At 45.0% G+C, this 16,876-nt stretch overlaps 1 protein-coding gene across 1 annotated transcript in view; it reads left to right on the top strand.

Annotated features, from left to right (window-relative positions):
- VWA8 (von Willebrand factor A domain containing 8) overlaps nt 1–16,876 on the top strand; it is a 165,614-nt gene that overhangs the window by 65,833 nt on the left and 82,905 nt on the right. The window contains exons 17-21 of the mRNA XM_029047902.2: nt 695–810; nt 1,950–2,056; nt 2,753–2,859; nt 4,047–4,118; nt 10,140–10,216. Coding sequence (XP_028903735.1) covers nt 695–810; nt 1,950–2,056; nt 2,753–2,859; nt 4,047–4,118; nt 10,140–10,216 — 479 coding nt within the window. The remainder of the gene's footprint in view (nt 1–694; nt 811–1,949; nt 2,057–2,752; nt 2,860–4,046; nt 4,119–10,139; nt 10,217–16,876) is intronic.

Raw genomic sequence — 16,876 nt, 5'->3', positions numbered from 1 at the left:
ATTGTATTTCTTTTCAATTAACAGTTTTCATGGCCAAAGACTGTGCCACCAAATTTTTTTTGTTTTTAATGGATAAAGCACTGAGACTGATTCATTTAAAGAAAAATGGTATTTCTGTGGTTTGTTCTGGTTTATTTAAAATGACCTCATTGCCTAACCTTCTTGTGGATTCACCAAATCCACCTTCTTGAAAATTCACTAAATGAGAGAATTTTGATAGAGGATTTAAAACAAATCCTTCAGGCTTCCTTTACACAGTCATATTGATTATCCCAGACCATCACAAAATAAAATGAACAAGAAGGAAAAAGATAGACTCCAGGCCTTAGAGAAATTAGACTATGGGCAAATGAGGAATTTAATTCACATTGTAAATAAAGTGCTCAGTATTGCAATGTTCACTGACTACAGAACGATTAGCTGTGTGACCTAGATTCAGGCTGGGGAAGGGCTGGGGGAAACTTTGGACCAGTTAGGTGAGAAACCTTTTTTTAACCTGACGGCAGGGGTATTTTAAACCCAAGTGAGGCCGTGTTTATTCATAATGCATGATTGCGATTGCTAGTTTTTCAACTGCTATTGGGAATAAAGGACCACTGTGTAGAAGGCAGTTGTGTCCCGGGGTCTCCGGGTAAAGGAACTCGCAGGATACCGAGAACGAGGCGACTGATGAACTACCTTCAAATTTTGCTAGGCCCAGTCTTTGGCAGCATCGCTATCTACGCGACAGCTCTTAAGGATTTCCCGCCGGATGTCCCAGTATCCCGACGAAGGGCTTCACAGTGCTGTAAATAAAGCCTGCCTTTCCAGGTACCCACTTGCATTCCTGTCAAAATGAAAGTCTTTCTGACTCCTGGTGGATGTGGAAGTTGGTATTGTCGGGGAGCGTTCTAGAGTCCAGAGGAAAGGGAGTTTGAAAAGTCTTCTAGCCCAGTGATTTTCCAATTTAGGGGTCTTAATGGAATTTAAAACTGATAGGGAAGTGTTTTGGAAAAATAAAAGCACTGTATAAATATGGAATCCCTCAGTCAGTCACATTTATTGAGTGCTGACTTTGTGCAGGACACTATACCCAGCACTTGGGAGAGTAATAATAATAATGTTGATATTTGTTAAGCACTTACTATGTGCCAAGCACTCTTCTAAGCGCGGGGTAGAAACAAGGTAATCAGGTTGTCCCACGTAGGGCTCACAGACTTCATCCCCATTCTACAGATAAGGTAACTGAGGCACCGAGAAGTTAAGGGACTTGCCCAAGGTCACACAGCTGACAAGCGGCAGAGCCGGGAGTAGAGAAGCAGCATGGCCTAGTGGATAGAGCACAGGCCTGCGAGGCAGAAGGTCATGGCCTCGAATCCCGGATCCACTTCATGTCTACTGTGTGACCTTGGGCAAGTCATTTAATTTCTCGGTGCCTCAGTTCCCTCATCTGTAAAATGGGGATTGAGACCGTGAGCCCTGCGTGAGACAGGGAATGTGTCCAACCTGATTTGCTGGTATCCACCCCAGTGCTTAGTACAGTGTGTGGCACATAGTAAGCGCTTAACAAATACCATAATTATTATCATTATTAATCTTTACTTTCTTCATCTTATCTGTAATTTATTTTAGCATCTATCTCTCTCACCCCTCCAGACTGTAAATTCCATGCCTGTTAATTCTGTCAAACTCTCCCAAGCGTAGAGTATGCTGCACACAGTAAGTCTTTAATAAATAGGGCTGATTAATTTTTTCCATTATTTCAACATTGAATTGGGAAAGAAAAGGGAAAAGCTGGGGAATTTGCCTCCAATTACGTGAGAGTGGTAGACGTGTGAGAAGTGTAAGTTGAAAAGGAGAGGAGTAGTAATCAGAACGTTAGATCCTGTGACTATAGTATTTAAGATTTTTGAAAAATCAAAGGGGTTCTTGCTTGATTTTACTGAGAATTTATCCTTCTGTTTTGCCAGGTTTTTACCAAGTCTTGCAAGATCGGCATTAGAAAAAAATCTGGTAGATGCTGGGATTGCAAATACCAGCGGAAACGATAAAGATTCAGAAGGGAGAGATTATCACAGTAAGCTTCTCATTATTATTTCACTTTTTTGATATGCAGCAATCAGATTGTGTATACTGACTGTCGTCTGCTTCGATGAAACAAAAGGCCTCTTTTTTTTGCAGGGGAAATTTAACATTTTCCTTCTGTTGATGATTTCTATTTAGGGATCTGGGGGTAAGAGATTTTTGTTTTCTTGCCCGAAATCGTGATTTTGCTGGCGGAATTCCAAACAATCGTTTGTATTTGAGTGCTTCCTGTGGGCAGAGCACTGTAGTAAACGTTTGGGAGAGTACAGTAAAAGAGAGTTTGTAGTCCCACTCCCTATCCATAGCAAGCTTACAGTCTAGAAGGGGAGATAGGCATTAATACAAATAAATAAGTTGTGGATGTGTACACACTGCTGAATGTCCCTTCCTGGAAGATAATGCTCCTTTTTTTCCTCTCCTTTTGTAAATGTCAAGGAATTTCTGCTATACTGCAATAGATGTATTCTTGAACATTCCCCCCCCTCCCCTCCACCCTTTCTTCTCTTGCTCATTCACCGATGAACAAGTAGAGAAGCAGCGTGGCTTAATGGAAAGAGCCCGGGCTTGGAGTCAGAGGTCGTGGGTTCTCATCCTGGCTCCACCACTAGTCAGCTGGCTGACTTTGGGTAAGTCACTTCACTTCTCTGTGCCTCCGTTACCTCATCTGTAAAATGTGTTCAATTTCCAGGTGAGATAAAATCCGGTTGGCTGAAGATCGGGGCTACTACCGTACCAGTCCATAATCCCAGTGAAAAAATGAAAGTACCTGATGTTTTGTTTTATGAAAACACCCAAGTAAGTACCTTCCTCAGAATTCTTAATTTAAACACAACAGGACCCATCCCAGAAGGTTTCCATTTTATGGGGAATTCGGCTCTCATGTAACTTAGGAGCATGGATTCTCATAGGCTTTTATCAGGTATTGAATCCCTGTTTTACAGATGAGGAAGCTGAGGCCCAGAGAAGTTAAGTGACTTGCCTGCAGTCACACAGCAGTCAGGTGGCAGAGCCAGGATTAGAACCCAGGTCCTCTGACTCCGGGGCCCCCTGCTCCTTTGAGCCAGCCATGCCGTTATAGTTTTGATTTTTTTTTTTCCCTTCACTGTAAGTGGCTGTGATTTGGTGTTACCATTTGAGTGGACACCTGGTAAAACACCAGATTTACTCATCTGGAATTCTGCACATCAAAGCATGAACTTTTTCTTTCTTTACAAATAAGGCATTTCAGTAATCTCTGTACTTCTTTGAAAATCATTGACTTTAAGCGACCATAGTCCCATCCTGGGAGAGAAAACACGGTGACGATGGTGTTGTCTGTGCAGTCAGCAACAGAAATTCATCCTCTAAGGCCCTCGCCTGACCTACTTACAGATGACCTATTTTCTCCCATCCAAGAGACCCTTAATGTATTCAGAGAAACTTCTGCTTGAAAAGCAACCTGGATTTCTTGAGGCGTCTCGAGCCTCGCACAGTAATACTTTAATTTTGAACAATAGGTTAGAGTGGTCGTAATTCGGGATGTTTTCATTTCTGTAAATATATAATCAAAGGTAATATGAGAGGTCAGTGTAATGGGGTTTATAGATTAGAGGAAAGGAATATTTCAGGCAAGCTTCATGTAGCTAATTTGGAGTCATTGTACAGATTATCCAGCGTCACTTAGTGCTAGCGAGCGTTGAATCGGTCAGATTTGTTGCATAACAAAAGTCAAAGAACATTTTAATTGGAGTCATTTTTGAGTTAATTGGGCCTAATTTTTGCGTCGTGTAAGAATAGCGTTTTTGAAATCTTCAACCTTGATGGGTATTTTTCCCCATCTACTGTGGAAAATATAAAAACGGGTATATGTGTGTGTGGCAAGGGGAATGCATGCAACTAAAAAGACCCCATCGTTAGTTCTTTTGACCAGAAGTCGTTGACCCTCCGACGTATTTTGTTCTGGGTCAAGAAACCTAACTGATGGCAGGTTTGCTCTCTTCCAGCATATGATTCTGATGGAGGATATGCTCCAAGATTTTCTCCTGGGAGAACACCTGCTGCTGGTTGGCAACCAGGTGAGTCTGAGGACAGCCAGTCTTTTTATCTCTTTTTATTTTGGAAGTTTTCCTCATCTACAGAGGACAAGTGAGCTTATTTTTCCTTAAAGCCAGAGCACTCTAAAAAAACAGCTATACTGTAGGTTCCGCACGTTGTGCTTTGGTCCTGACACTTGAAGTTACCGTATACCTCTAACAGAAGATGGTATTTTGACATTGACAGGAACAACATTCCCACCCCCCTTTCCTGCGGGAAAAGGGAGTTCATGGTTGTTTAATCATGTCTATTGGGGTTAGCTAGCTTTAAACCTCAAGCAAGGACCGGTTGGGATTTTGTATCGGTGCAGATGGCGGAAACAGGCATCTGAAGGTCGAAAACCTAGAGGAAAGTCCACTCGACAGGGCTGGGGGTTTTGAGTTGGCCTCAAAATGGAGCTGTGGGACGGCAGGCTTGGAACACCTGAGAAAACTGTACCCGGGAGGGCTGGTTCTGGGGACGAGCTTGCAGGCCGGGAAGAGTCAGAGCACTGGAGCGCTGTATAAACACTCGGAGGGTTACCGTGGAGTTGAGAGACATTACCCCCTGCCCACAAGACGCTTACAGACCTCCTCAAGTGCAGAGAGGTAGAGAGAGAGATATTTGTGCCAGTTTCTAAGCTGGTCTGCTTCATGTCTGAAAGGTTTTCTGTGCTTCTTAGATTGAGAAACTTTCCAGGAGAGCTGAGAAATGAACCCTTCAGTGCACTTTTTGGTCAGCCTTCTGAGCCAGTAACCCCTTTCAGTTATTAGAAAGCATGAGAGTGTTTGGAATGGTTTTAACTTTAAATTTAAGCAGAGTTTTAGGAGTTTTTAGAGATTCTGGGAATGTTCTCTCACGGATGGCTGTGTTTAGCGGAACACAGATAAACAAAACATTCAGCGGATGCAAACCATCTTGGGACTGCCTTCCGTCTGGAGTAAACAGCTTCGTGTCCCCGTTTAGCCTGCTTGCCTCCCGTTCCTCGATAAGATGAGAGGTTTGGCGGCATGGTCAGGACCGAATAAATCGTATGGCTCTTGGAGGTCTGGTACCCGCGTACACATCCGCTCCCTGGGCACAGGGTGGAGACTGATCTGAGGTGCTAATTGAAACACAACCTCCCTAGCTAGCTCTTATGAGATGGCCGGCTGGCCCGACGCTTCAGTTTCCACGTGCTCTGGAGGAGAAATAGAAGCCTCTTTTTCAGGAAGTAAATTGTGAAAGCCAAACCAGATGGGTTGGAATTGAGAAAAGTACGGTAGGTTCACGACTGTACCCATTCGGTCGAGAATAGGACCCTGAAGCAGTTGCAAGACACAAGGGAAAACCATCTGGCCTGATCACAAGCTCTGGGGAGGGGCAGGAAGTTCATCATACAACTCCAACACTTCTCTCTGTCGGTGACACGGTCGTTGGGATGTTTCCATGACACCGGGCTCTGTTACCAGTGGTCCAGGCGTGTGTTTCAGCTCACTTTTCTCTCCTATTTTTACCTTCTGTTTTCTCCAGTTTCCCACATTCTCTCCTCTCATTTTCCTGACACAGAACCCGGGGAAAGCGAGGAATTTTGTAATGGCTTCCCATGGTATCACTGGTGTTTTCTTCTTTGTCCAAGTCATAGCCAACTGACAGGCTAAAGGAAGCCAAATGTAATGGTGTTATTTGTTTTCGAGCCCCGTGAGCCATTGGTATTCTTTTTTTTTCTGGAATTTAAAGTGGTGACCATCAAAGTGCATTTTATTTGTTCATTCCTGCAGAAAATGGAAAACAAGGCAGGGTAAACTGCACAGAAATTCCTTTAAAATTGAGAAGCAGTAAATGGCAGGTGATCTGAATTAGCTGAACTCTAAACGGAATATTGCATCAGAAGGCATTGTTGTTTTGTTGGCGTAAGGTCAACCCTACGTCCGGGGCTGCTTCAGCCACTGCATGGGCCCAGGGCTCATCAGTCAAGCGCTTGAACTGTTGAGCGCTTACCGTATGCAGAGCACTGTAAAGTTGGGAGAGTACAGTGCAGCAGAGCAGGTTAGACAAGATCCCTGCCCACAAGGAGCGTACAGTCAGGGGAAAGACAGATATTAAAAGAAAATACAGATGGATGAATAAAAGAAACAAAATATGTGCAGCAGAAGAGGGGTGAAAAGCCCAGTCCTCGAGGTTACAGACCCAAGTGAAAAGGAACTGCAAAAGGGAGGGCAAATAGGAGAAGTTATGCAGATGGAAGGGGGAATAGAGACCCTTCGAAGGAGGAGCTGTGATTTTTAGGAGGGCTTTGCTGATGAGGGAGACCGATGGTCTTTCGGATCCGAACGCAGAGGGAGTTCTGGGCCAGAGGGAAGACGAGGGATGAGGGAGTAGGTCGGCATCAGAGGAGCAAAGTGTGCGGGTTGGATTCAAATAGGATCGTTTCTGCAAGGTCCCCGTATGGCCTGGAGCATCGCTCCGGCCACACAAAGTGTGCCGTTCCTAGGCGATAGCCACCCAGAGAGAACAGGCGTTACCGTTATTATCGAGCGCCATCGAGCGGTTTCCGATTCACAGCGACTCTACAGATAGATTTCCTCCAGAACCGCCTGTCCTCTGCCTTAATCCGTAAGTTTGCTAACGGTTCTTCCATTACCATTGTTAGAGAGCAGGCCCGCCCCTGGAATCACCAGGACCCCCTCCCCGTCTCCCTGCCATATTAAACTGAGACCCGGAAAGGGGAGACGGATTTGATCCTTGAGGACAGCGAGTCCCCTAGTGGCATATTCAGGCACCCTAGCAACGTTGTTGCCAGACTTGGGGAAAGAGTGAACAATTTTTCTCAGCTCACTCTGTTTTATCCTCGAGTCAGGAATCTGGAGGCATTCCTTGCAATAATAATAATAATAATAACTGTGGTATTTCTTAAGTGCCTGCTATGTACCAGTCACTGTACTAAGCACTGGGGTGGATGCGAGCAAATCAAATTGAGCACAGAGAGAATCTCAGGTCTTGTCAGAGCCCTAAAATGAGCAAACGTGGGAATCCGTCTTCAAGATTCAGGGAACGGTGGCCCCAGTGGAGCAGGCCCCTCGGATTACCGTCTCTACTAATGATTAGAGCACTTATGTGCTGTGCACTGTGCTGAATCTCAGGTCATGCCCATTACCCACCCAAGATGGGATAAACGCCCTAAGAAATAGGGAGAATGTGTTTCTTATTCCCATTTTACAGATTAAACTGAGGCACAGAGAGGTTAGTGGACTTGTTCAAGGTAACCCAGTTGACCTGAGGCATAGCGGGGATTCAGTTGATCAGCTGTGTTTACTTTTATGTTTACTGCACTGTACTGCATGGGAGAGTATAGCGCAGTGGAATTGGAAGATGGTATCCCTTTCCCAAGGAGACATTAAAATAAATTTTGGTTCATCAGTCAGTGAATCTATGATATTTATTGCCCGTGAACTGTGTGGAGATGGTTGTACTCAGCACTTGGGAGAATTCCTGCACGGTAGACCCGATCCCTACCCACAGGGAAGTTAAAGCCTAGAAGAGGATTCGGTCAGTAAAATAAATTACAGTTGTATATGAGCATAAAAAGTACCGTGGGGCTTGCAGGGGTGGGGAATATCAAAGTGCGAAACGGTTACAGACCCAAGTTCTTAGGCAGTGCAGAAGGGAGGATGACTAGGGTGAGGAAAGGAGAGGTTAGAAAGGGAAGGCTTCTTGTGGGAGAGATGATTTTAATAGTCCTGGGGAGCGTAGTGGCCTGTCAGCTGTGTAGGGAGAGGGCAGAAGGAAAGGTGCGACCAAGAAGTTGACTGTTTGGACGATGATTTGTCACAAAGTAATGTGAATGGTGATGATTATGGGAAACCAAGTGGAAAGCATACCCCTTAACTCATTTACAACTGCACAGTGCCCTTTACAGAGGGCGAAAATTGTGGGAAATCTCTCTCTTCACCTTACCCCGAGGCACTCTTTGGTTTGTTCAAGATTTCGGTATGAAAGGATCAGGAATATTCATTCATTCAATAGTATTTATTGAGCGCTTACTATGTGCAGAGCACTGTACTAAGCCCTTGGAATGAACAAGTCGGCAACAGATAGAGACAGTCCCTGCCGTTTGACGGGTTTACGGTCTAATCGGGGGAGACGGACAGACAAGAGCAATGGCAATAAATAGAGTCAAGGGGAAGAACATCTCGTAAAAACAATGGCAACTAAATAGAATCAAGGCGATGTACATTTCATTAACAAAATAAATAAGGTAATGAAAATATATACAGCTGAGCAGACGAGTACAGTGCTGAGGGGAATATAAGCAACCCAACTCTCCGTGCGAGACATATTTCTGATGGGGTTTTACTTTCAGCTTGGCGTTTTTACAACCACCTAAATTTGAATTTTACCTCGAAGTACTCGGGCTACAGACACCCAGAGTTCCTCTCTCAGGGTGGAATTCGGAACTTGGCGTGTTTCATCGTGATGAAGTAAACAGCATGGGGGCTCCACCCAGTTTGTAAGCACTTTCAGGAAGTAACCGGGAATTACAGGGCTTGGGGGACATTTCAAGGCCAAACTGGTAGAGCATTTAATTTAATGCACTGTAATCTGGCTTTCCTGTTGTTGCTCCAGGTGTTAGTTTGTGTAATGGATTCACACACAAGCCCACCGCACAACCCCCCTCCACACACCTACCCCCCCCCCCCCATCTTTTCTCCGAAGAGCTCAAAAAGTGGAAAGGGAGCCTTTTAAAGTGGTGGACATTCCTAAATATTGCGACACCAAACAGCGGCCAAACTTGCTTGTATCCACTCCAGTGCTTAGTACAGTGCCCGCTGCATAATAATAATAATAATAATAATAATAATAATGGTATTTGTTAAGCGCTTACTATGTGCCAAGCACTGGGGTAGATATAGGGTTATCAGGTTGTCCCACATTGGGCTCCCAGTCTTCATCCCCATTTTACAGATGAGGTAACTGAGGCCCAGAGAAGTGAAGCGACTTGCCCAAAGTCACACAGCTGACAAATGGTGGAGCCAGGATTAGAACCCACAGCCTCTGACTCCCAAGCCCGGGGTCTTGCCACGAAGCCACGCTTAACAAATACCAAATTGGTAGTAGTAGTAGTAGTAAGTAGGAGGGAGCCCACTAGCATCTCAGAGAGGGCAGGCGTGCCAGAGGAAAGAAGGCTCATGGAAGGGAATACATGACTGTCTTTCGAGGATTTGGGGTGTGACAGAGGAAAACCCGGGGATGACCGATTCTCCCTCCTCCACTGTTTATGCATAAAGCGAGCTCCTGGCTGGGCGACCGGGTTTGTGCCGTACAGAGCCTGGCTCTGCTTTTCGGCTGCCTCAGTCTTCACGGAGACAGTGGCGAAGAGAGAAGCTCCTCTCCCGATCGCTCTTGCCCACGCTGTTCTGTCTACTGCAGCAAGCCTCAGCGACGCACTGTGACATCGCCTTGTTTGAGCTTGGGCCTCTGTACGATTTCAGCTGTTGGTCTGGCCCTCCTAGCTGGCATACACTCCCTTTTCAGTCCCCTACAGAGCAGCTCATTTTGTATCCTGCCCCTGCCACCTTCAGAGCCTTTTTGAAGGCCCATCTCCTCCAAGAGGCCTTCCCAGTCTAAGCCCCACTTTTCCTCCTCTCCCACTCCCTTCTGCATCTCCCTGACTTACTCCCTTTGCTCTTCCTACCGCCCACCCCCCCCAGCCCTAGAGCATTTATGTACGTATCTCTCATTTTATTTATTTGTATCGATGTCTGTTTCCCCGCCTCTAGACTGTAAGCTCGTTGCGGGTTTGGAATGTAACTGTTTATTGATGTATTGTACTTTCTGAAGGACCTAGTACAGTGTTCTGCACACAGTAAGCGCTCAATAAGTAGATGGAATGAACGAATGAACTTAGTAGGGTGCTCTGCACACCGTAAGCGCTCAATAAATACAATTGAAAGAGTGAATGAATGAATGAAGAATGCAAGACTTGCCACTCCAGAAAACGATGAGATATCTTTTAATGTTAAATATTTTTCATATAATTGTAGGGTGTGGGAAAAAACAAGATCGTTGACAGATTCCTCCATCTGCTTAACAGACCCAGGGAATACATTCAACTGCACAGGTAAGAGATCGAAGCACTTAATTAGTTACAGTTTCTAATCAAATATCTGCCTAGTTTTACTAATCTAACCCAAACCCTCTGCCCTTCATAATGTTCTCTGTTTCTTTAAATAAGCATTTTTATTAGGTCCTTTCTCTCCCAGTCTTGTGTTCATTATCCCTCACCTTAAGAATGAGAAAAGTACTGCTCATTGTGGGCAGGGAGTGTGTCCATTATATTGTACTCTGCCAAACACTTAGTACAGTGCTGTGTACACAGTAAGTGCTCCGTCAATACGATTGATTGATTTTTAAAAGCTTTCTTAACAGTAGCGAAGGGACACCCTTCAGGGCAGAGATTGTCCCATTTAGTTTTCCTATAAGGCAGGGTTTACGGCCATCGTCGTACTCCGTGTACGTAACCGTTTCTCCAGCCCTTCCTTCCGACATCCAGCAGAAGCCCGTAATCGGAAGAATCGAAATCGTCTTTTAGGAGACTGTCAGGCGGAAGGTGGGCACAGCGGGGCATTAGCCATCAGCCCAAAACAGAGGTCTGCAAACGAAAGACTGCAGTTTAAGGGGGTTGGTAGACCCCTTCCCTGCCCAAAAGGAGTTTACAGCGTGGAGGTGGAGGCTCACGTTAATATAAATAAATGAATTGCGGATCTGTACCGAAGTCCTACCTGTCATCTGCTCCATCATCCCCCTCCACGTGGCCTTTTCAGTCAAATGAGTGGTATTTATTCAGTGCTTACATTGTGCTGAACACTGCCCTAAACGTGGGAGAGTACAATACAGCAGAGGCGATCGACGTGGTCCCTGCCGTCGGTCGTTGGAATTCCAGTTCTAGCACGGCCAAACTACTCCAGCAGCTTCCTCCTGGCTTTCCCTCGCTCGGCACGCATCTTTCCACCCCGCACTGATTTCCCTTTACCTCACATTTCTCTCACCGTCGAGCAACTACTCCTTGCGGCCGTCTTCCGTAATCTCCACCGACTCACCCCCTTTTACCTCTCCGCTCTCCTCCGTGCTTGGCACATAGTAAGCGCCCAACAAATGCCGTCATTATTATTATTAGTCCCCAGCCTGCTCCCGTCGTTCTTCCCAAACCAACCTTCTGACCGTACCTCCTTGACGACCTGCGGATAATTACAGAGCATTATCCGTCACTTCTCACAGCTCAGTGGATCATTTCCAAGAGACCCGCACTCTCCAATACCTTCCTGAAGTCATATCTCTTCCAGAAAGCCTTCCCTGCCTTGAGGCAGTCCTGCTTCAACTGAACAGGACACGGGAGGAGAATGACTCTGCTTCTGGGTAGTGAACCGAGAGGGGCCCCCGTTGGAGCAGCAAGGGCGGAACCGACTTTCTAAAGACGGGGAATCACAGTCTCAAATAACATCCGTAGAGTCCTGGTAGAGGAGCAAGCGAAATCTTAGGGAGATCGCACCCAAGTCGGAAGGAGTCGGATTTCATCCTCATTTTACAGATGACGAAGCTGAGGCACAGAGAAGTTATGTGACTTGCCCAGGGTCACACAACAGACAAGTTGTGGAGTGCGAATTAGAGAAGCAGCGTGGCTCAGTGGAAAGAGCCCGGGCTTGGAAGTCAGAGTTCATGGGTTCGACTCCCGGCTCTGTCACTTGTCAGCTGTGTGACTGTGGGCAAGTCACTTAACTTCTCTGTGCCTCAGTTCCCTCATCTGTAAAATGGGGATTAACTGTGAGCCTCATGTGGGACAACCTGATTACCCTGTATCTACCCCAGCGCTTAGAACAGTTCTCTGCACATAGTAAGCGCTTAACAAATACCAACATTATGATTATTATTAACTCAGGTCCTCTGCCTCCCAGGCCTGTGCACCTTCGACTGGGCCGTGCTGCTTCTCGGCGTCTATTTTCCTATTTTTCTACCCATCTGTTATCATTGTTGAAATGCTTCTAAAAATCACTTCTAAATTCTAGATCCTAAATCCTTCATAGGCCATTGAAGGTTTGTATTTGCTTGTCTCCCTCTCTAGGTAGTAAACTCCTCAGAGGGCAGCTACCATGCCTTTTATTTTTATCATATGTTCCCTTGGGAAGAGATACTTAGGCTGCTTATGGTGGTGTTGGAGAGATTATTTGCCTAATTCTCCATGATTTTTCAAGAAGGAAGGGGGCATTTAACGGAATAGGGTAACTGTGTCCTGACAGACCAGAGAGGATGTTTATAGAGCATATAAGCAGAGAACAGGAATGTGTATAATCAAGGACACACCCCCTCTGAAGTGTCTAAAAATAGAAATCTTTGCTTCTCGTTTGCCAGCAAGAGTCTAGCTTTAGAGGGCCTTACGTTAGAGCTGAGATCTACATCCTTCCAGTATTTGGGAAAAAATCTAAATTTAGAATCTAAAAGGATTCTAAATTTAAGTTAATTTAGGGGGATTTCCAGGGGGATTTCATTTTTTTTCAGTTCTCAGTTCGAATATCATTTTAACTTTGTAAAGATCTTTATGGTGGGGAACGTGCCTGCTAATTCTGTTGTATTGGACCCTCCCAAGCGCTTAGTACAAAGTTCTGCACATAGTAAACGCTCAAAGATTACCGTCTCTAGACTCTGAGCTCGTCGCGAGCAGGGACCGTGTCAGTTTAGTGTTGTATCGTACTCTCCCGAGTGCTTAGTACAGTGCTCTGCACCCAGTAAGCTCTCAGTAAATACGATTGAATGATGAATGAATGCCTCTGGCCTGCAACCTCCTCCCTCCTCAAATCTGACAGGCAGTGACTCTCCCCCCTTTCAAACCCTTATCGAAGGGACATCTCCTCCAAGAGGCCTTCCTGACTAAGTATTGAACTTTCCCAAGCGCTTAGTACAGTGCTCTGCACACAGTAAGTACCCAATACATACGATTGAAAGAATGAATGAATGGGAGAAGAGGAAAGGAGGTCTTAGTCAGGGAAGGTCTCTTGGAGGAGATGTGCCTTCAGTAAGGCTTTGAAGACTTTGGAGGAGAGTCATTCATTTATTCAGTAGTATTTATTGAGCGCTTACTAAGTGTAGAGCACTGTACTTAGCGCTTGGAATGTACAATTCGGCAACAGATAGAGACAATCCCTGCCCAGTGACGGGCTCACAGTCTAATCGGGGGAGACAGACGGACAAAAGCAAGACAACATAATCACGATAAATAGAATCAAGGGGGTGTACACCTCATTAACAAAATAAATAGGGTAATACAAATATATACAGCATCATCGTCTGTCGGATATGAGGAGGGAGCAGACAGTTCTGCTGGCAGCCTGGGCTTGGCACTGCTTCGGAGCCCACTCCTCTCCTTTGCCCGGCCGTGAGCGAAGGGCAACCCAAGGCCTGCCCCTACCCCTGCCTTGCCCGAGTCCCCCATCCAGGCAGCTCCGATCAGCACCGGAGATAAGCGTCCTCGTGGAGGGCCATCAGATTGGAGTTGGGGCACTGGCTTGTATTTTTTTCCCATTGCCCCGCTCCAGTCTGCTGCGGATCATTCTGACAAACCCCCACCTTTCTTTCTTCGCGCCATATTGTTTCCTGGCATCCCCGCTCTCCAAGCTCCCGTGGACCCCGTTGATAATCAGCCTAGTAACGGGACCAATTAACACCGCAGATCGTCTCACTTAGTCCTCGTCTCATTTATGCCTGAATATTTGCTATTTAGTAACACTCTGCTGTTATTTCTCACCAGGTCACGTTACCATGTCTAGTTCTCATTTCAGGTCTTCCTGTCATTTTCAGCCGATTTAAGTCCGTTTTACTTGAACGCTTTGATGTTATAAATAGACGATACTGTCTGTCCCTCGGGATTCTATTTTGAAATGGTTCCCGAGAGTGATATTTGCGTTCGGCGCTTGGCTCTAATGTTCGAGGCGTTCTTTTCCGCAAAGAAGAGCCATCGATAGACCAATGGGACGAGAGAGCCCTTATGGAGAAGGTTGTTCTCAAAATAAACAGGACTATTTTTAGATCTTTTTCAATCAAATAGGTTGAAGGAAATTATATGCCTCCAAGCAACACTTAGCGCAAATTGCATTTAATCTTTAGGTGCTAATTTTATTTCCTTACTTTTGCAATCTGCCTGGTCCCCACAAAATGCAATTACCTTTATTACAACGGGGATAATTTTAAATCACTCTTGAAAGTTTAATGACTTTGATTGTTTTTTAATTCTAAATTACAAATTGGGAAGGAGACGTGAGTTTTAATGATTTTAAAAGCCAATTCCCTTTTCCTACAAGGTTTTAATTGGCGATAAGAGCCTATCATTTATAGAGTAATTAGAAAATAGGATACCTGGTAATGATTTAAATGCTGGAAGATAGGTGGGCTTTCAGATGTGCCTGTCACCCTCTGTTTTCACCAAGGTATCCAGTAAGGAAATATATTTATAGAGGTGACTTTTTGCGTTTCGTGTCCCGTATGTTTTCCCCACAATTATTGTTCTTGTTGGATATTGTTTTGCAAGTTGCCAGCTGGGTAAATCCCGTGAACCAGGAGTTAATCACAACAAGTCTTGAAACTGTGATGAGCAGAACTCTGGCCAATAAAAGTCCTCAGTCAGTCAAACAATAGAATTCATTTGCGATGAGGGAGTAATCAAGGAAGACGGCCTAGAGGAGATGAGATTTCAGAAGAGCTTTGGTGTTGGGGAGAACAGTGGTCTGCTAGATGTGAAGGAGTCCGTGGGTCGGGAACATGTCCGCAACTCTCTTGTATCCTCCTCCCCCGAGTGCCCATAGTAAGTGCTCAATAAATACAACCGATTGATTGGAGGGTGCGAGCAAGAGTTTCGTAGCAGGAGAGTTGAGAAGAAAGCACAGCAAGCAGGTTAGCTTGAAAATAAAGAAACAATCAGTGTATTTACTGTGTGCAGAGCCCTAGACTAAGTGTGTGGATGAGTAATAATATTAATAATAGTTATGGGATTTGTTAAGCGCTTACTAGGTGCCAGGCACTGCAGGCAAATGGCTGACACCTTCTCAGTTTCGCTTTGAGGCCTTGTTGTCATTAAACTCAATGGAGACGTCCGGCCTTTTATGTAGCTGTGACATCTGGGTTTGTTAGGACATCTGGCATCTTGATCTGGGTTCTTATCCCGGCTCTCCCACGTGGCTGCTTGGTGACCTTGGGCAAGTCACTTGGAATCTCTGTGCCTCAACTCCGTCATCTGTAAAACGGGATGGCGAGCCCCACGTGGGACATGGACTGTGTCCAACCTGGTTTTCTTGAATCTAGACCAGCATTTAGTACACTACCAGGCACATAATAAGCACTTAACAAATAGCTCACTGTGGACAGGGAACGCGTCAGTTGTTGTACTCTCCCCAAGTGCTTAGTAAGTGCTTTTCACACAGCGCTCAATAAATACGATTGAATGAATATATAAAACCTGTTCCTCGGATTTGAGAGGTGACAAAAATGTTATATTTTACAATATTTTTCTGATCTCTTCGCAAATTATGGTAAATCTATCCTTTCCGCTTTGCTGTACGGGAAACACAAGAATAGAATAAAACCAATATGTCCTATAGATTCCCTATTCTCACCACATGTTCCAGTGAATTCCAAATTCGTGTTTGTTTTATCCCATTTCGTGTTCTTTTTCGGGAAAGCAAACATGTTCATCCAAGACTATGGTTTCCATTCTAGCACAGATATTTCTTTCAGAAATTTCATAATTGACTGGCTGTTCTGCTATGAGATTTGAGATGTAGGCAGGTGTGATTTTAATTTTTAAAATTTGAATTCAGTTCCAACATCCCTCCTTCAGTGCGGTGGGGTGACATTCGTTAAACTGGAAATGCTGTATTTTTTTTCCCATTGAGGTGCTGTGAGATTTCCTTTTGCTCATTTAATTCAGCGTAAAGTGAACTGTTAGAGGGTGCCGTGGAGTATCTTACTAAGCATGTGATAATTAACATGAGACTCTGATTCCACTTCTATAAAAATATGTGGCAACAGATCATCTCTATCACCGCCCTCCTTGTCTTTCCCACTTTCCCACTCCTTCCCAAAGGGCAAGATCAAAGCAGAAGGATACTGAGCAGTTTGATTTACATAAGTGTTGGTTGGTTGTTATGCTTTAAAATTTTGACACGGCCTCAGGTTTTTGGAATGTGATTTCCAAGGGGTTTTTTTTTTGTCTGTTTGTCTTGTTCTTTCATAGAATTTTTAAAGTGCTTAATGTGTGCCAGGACTGTAATCGTAATAATACTCATCATTATCATCATAATGGTATTTGTTAAGCACTTACTATGTGCCAGGCACTGTTCTAAGCGCTGGGGTAGAATCAAGCTAATCAGGTGGACATAGCCCACATGGGGCTCACATTCTTCATCGCCGTATTACAGATGAGGTAGCCGAGGCACAGAGAAGTGAAGCGAATTGCCCAAGGTCACACAGCAGACAAGTGGTCCAGCTGGGATTAGAACCCAGGGCCTTCTGACCCCCATGCCTAAACTCTGTCCATTAGGCCATGCCGCTTCTGAGTTGCCTGGGTTATTAGGCAGCGACGCTGCAGTATGGAGAATGCCTTATTTAGTGTCTTTGTAAATTCCAAAGAGAAACCAAATATAGTCATATGAACCTAGATGCATGACCACCCCTTAATACTGAAGTGTTTACTTCTGACGATACAGAGTGCTCTGTAGAAAGCAGAGTTTCCCCATAC

The sequence above is a fragment of the Ornithorhynchus anatinus genome, chromosome 20 (genome assembly GCF_004115215.2).
Source record: "Ornithorhynchus anatinus isolate Pmale09 chromosome 20, mOrnAna1.pri.v4, whole genome shotgun sequence".
Classification (NCBI taxonomy): Eukaryota; Metazoa; Chordata; class Mammalia; order Monotremata; family Ornithorhynchidae; genus Ornithorhynchus; species Ornithorhynchus anatinus.
This window is presented reverse-complemented; position numbering and strand designations above follow the sequence as displayed.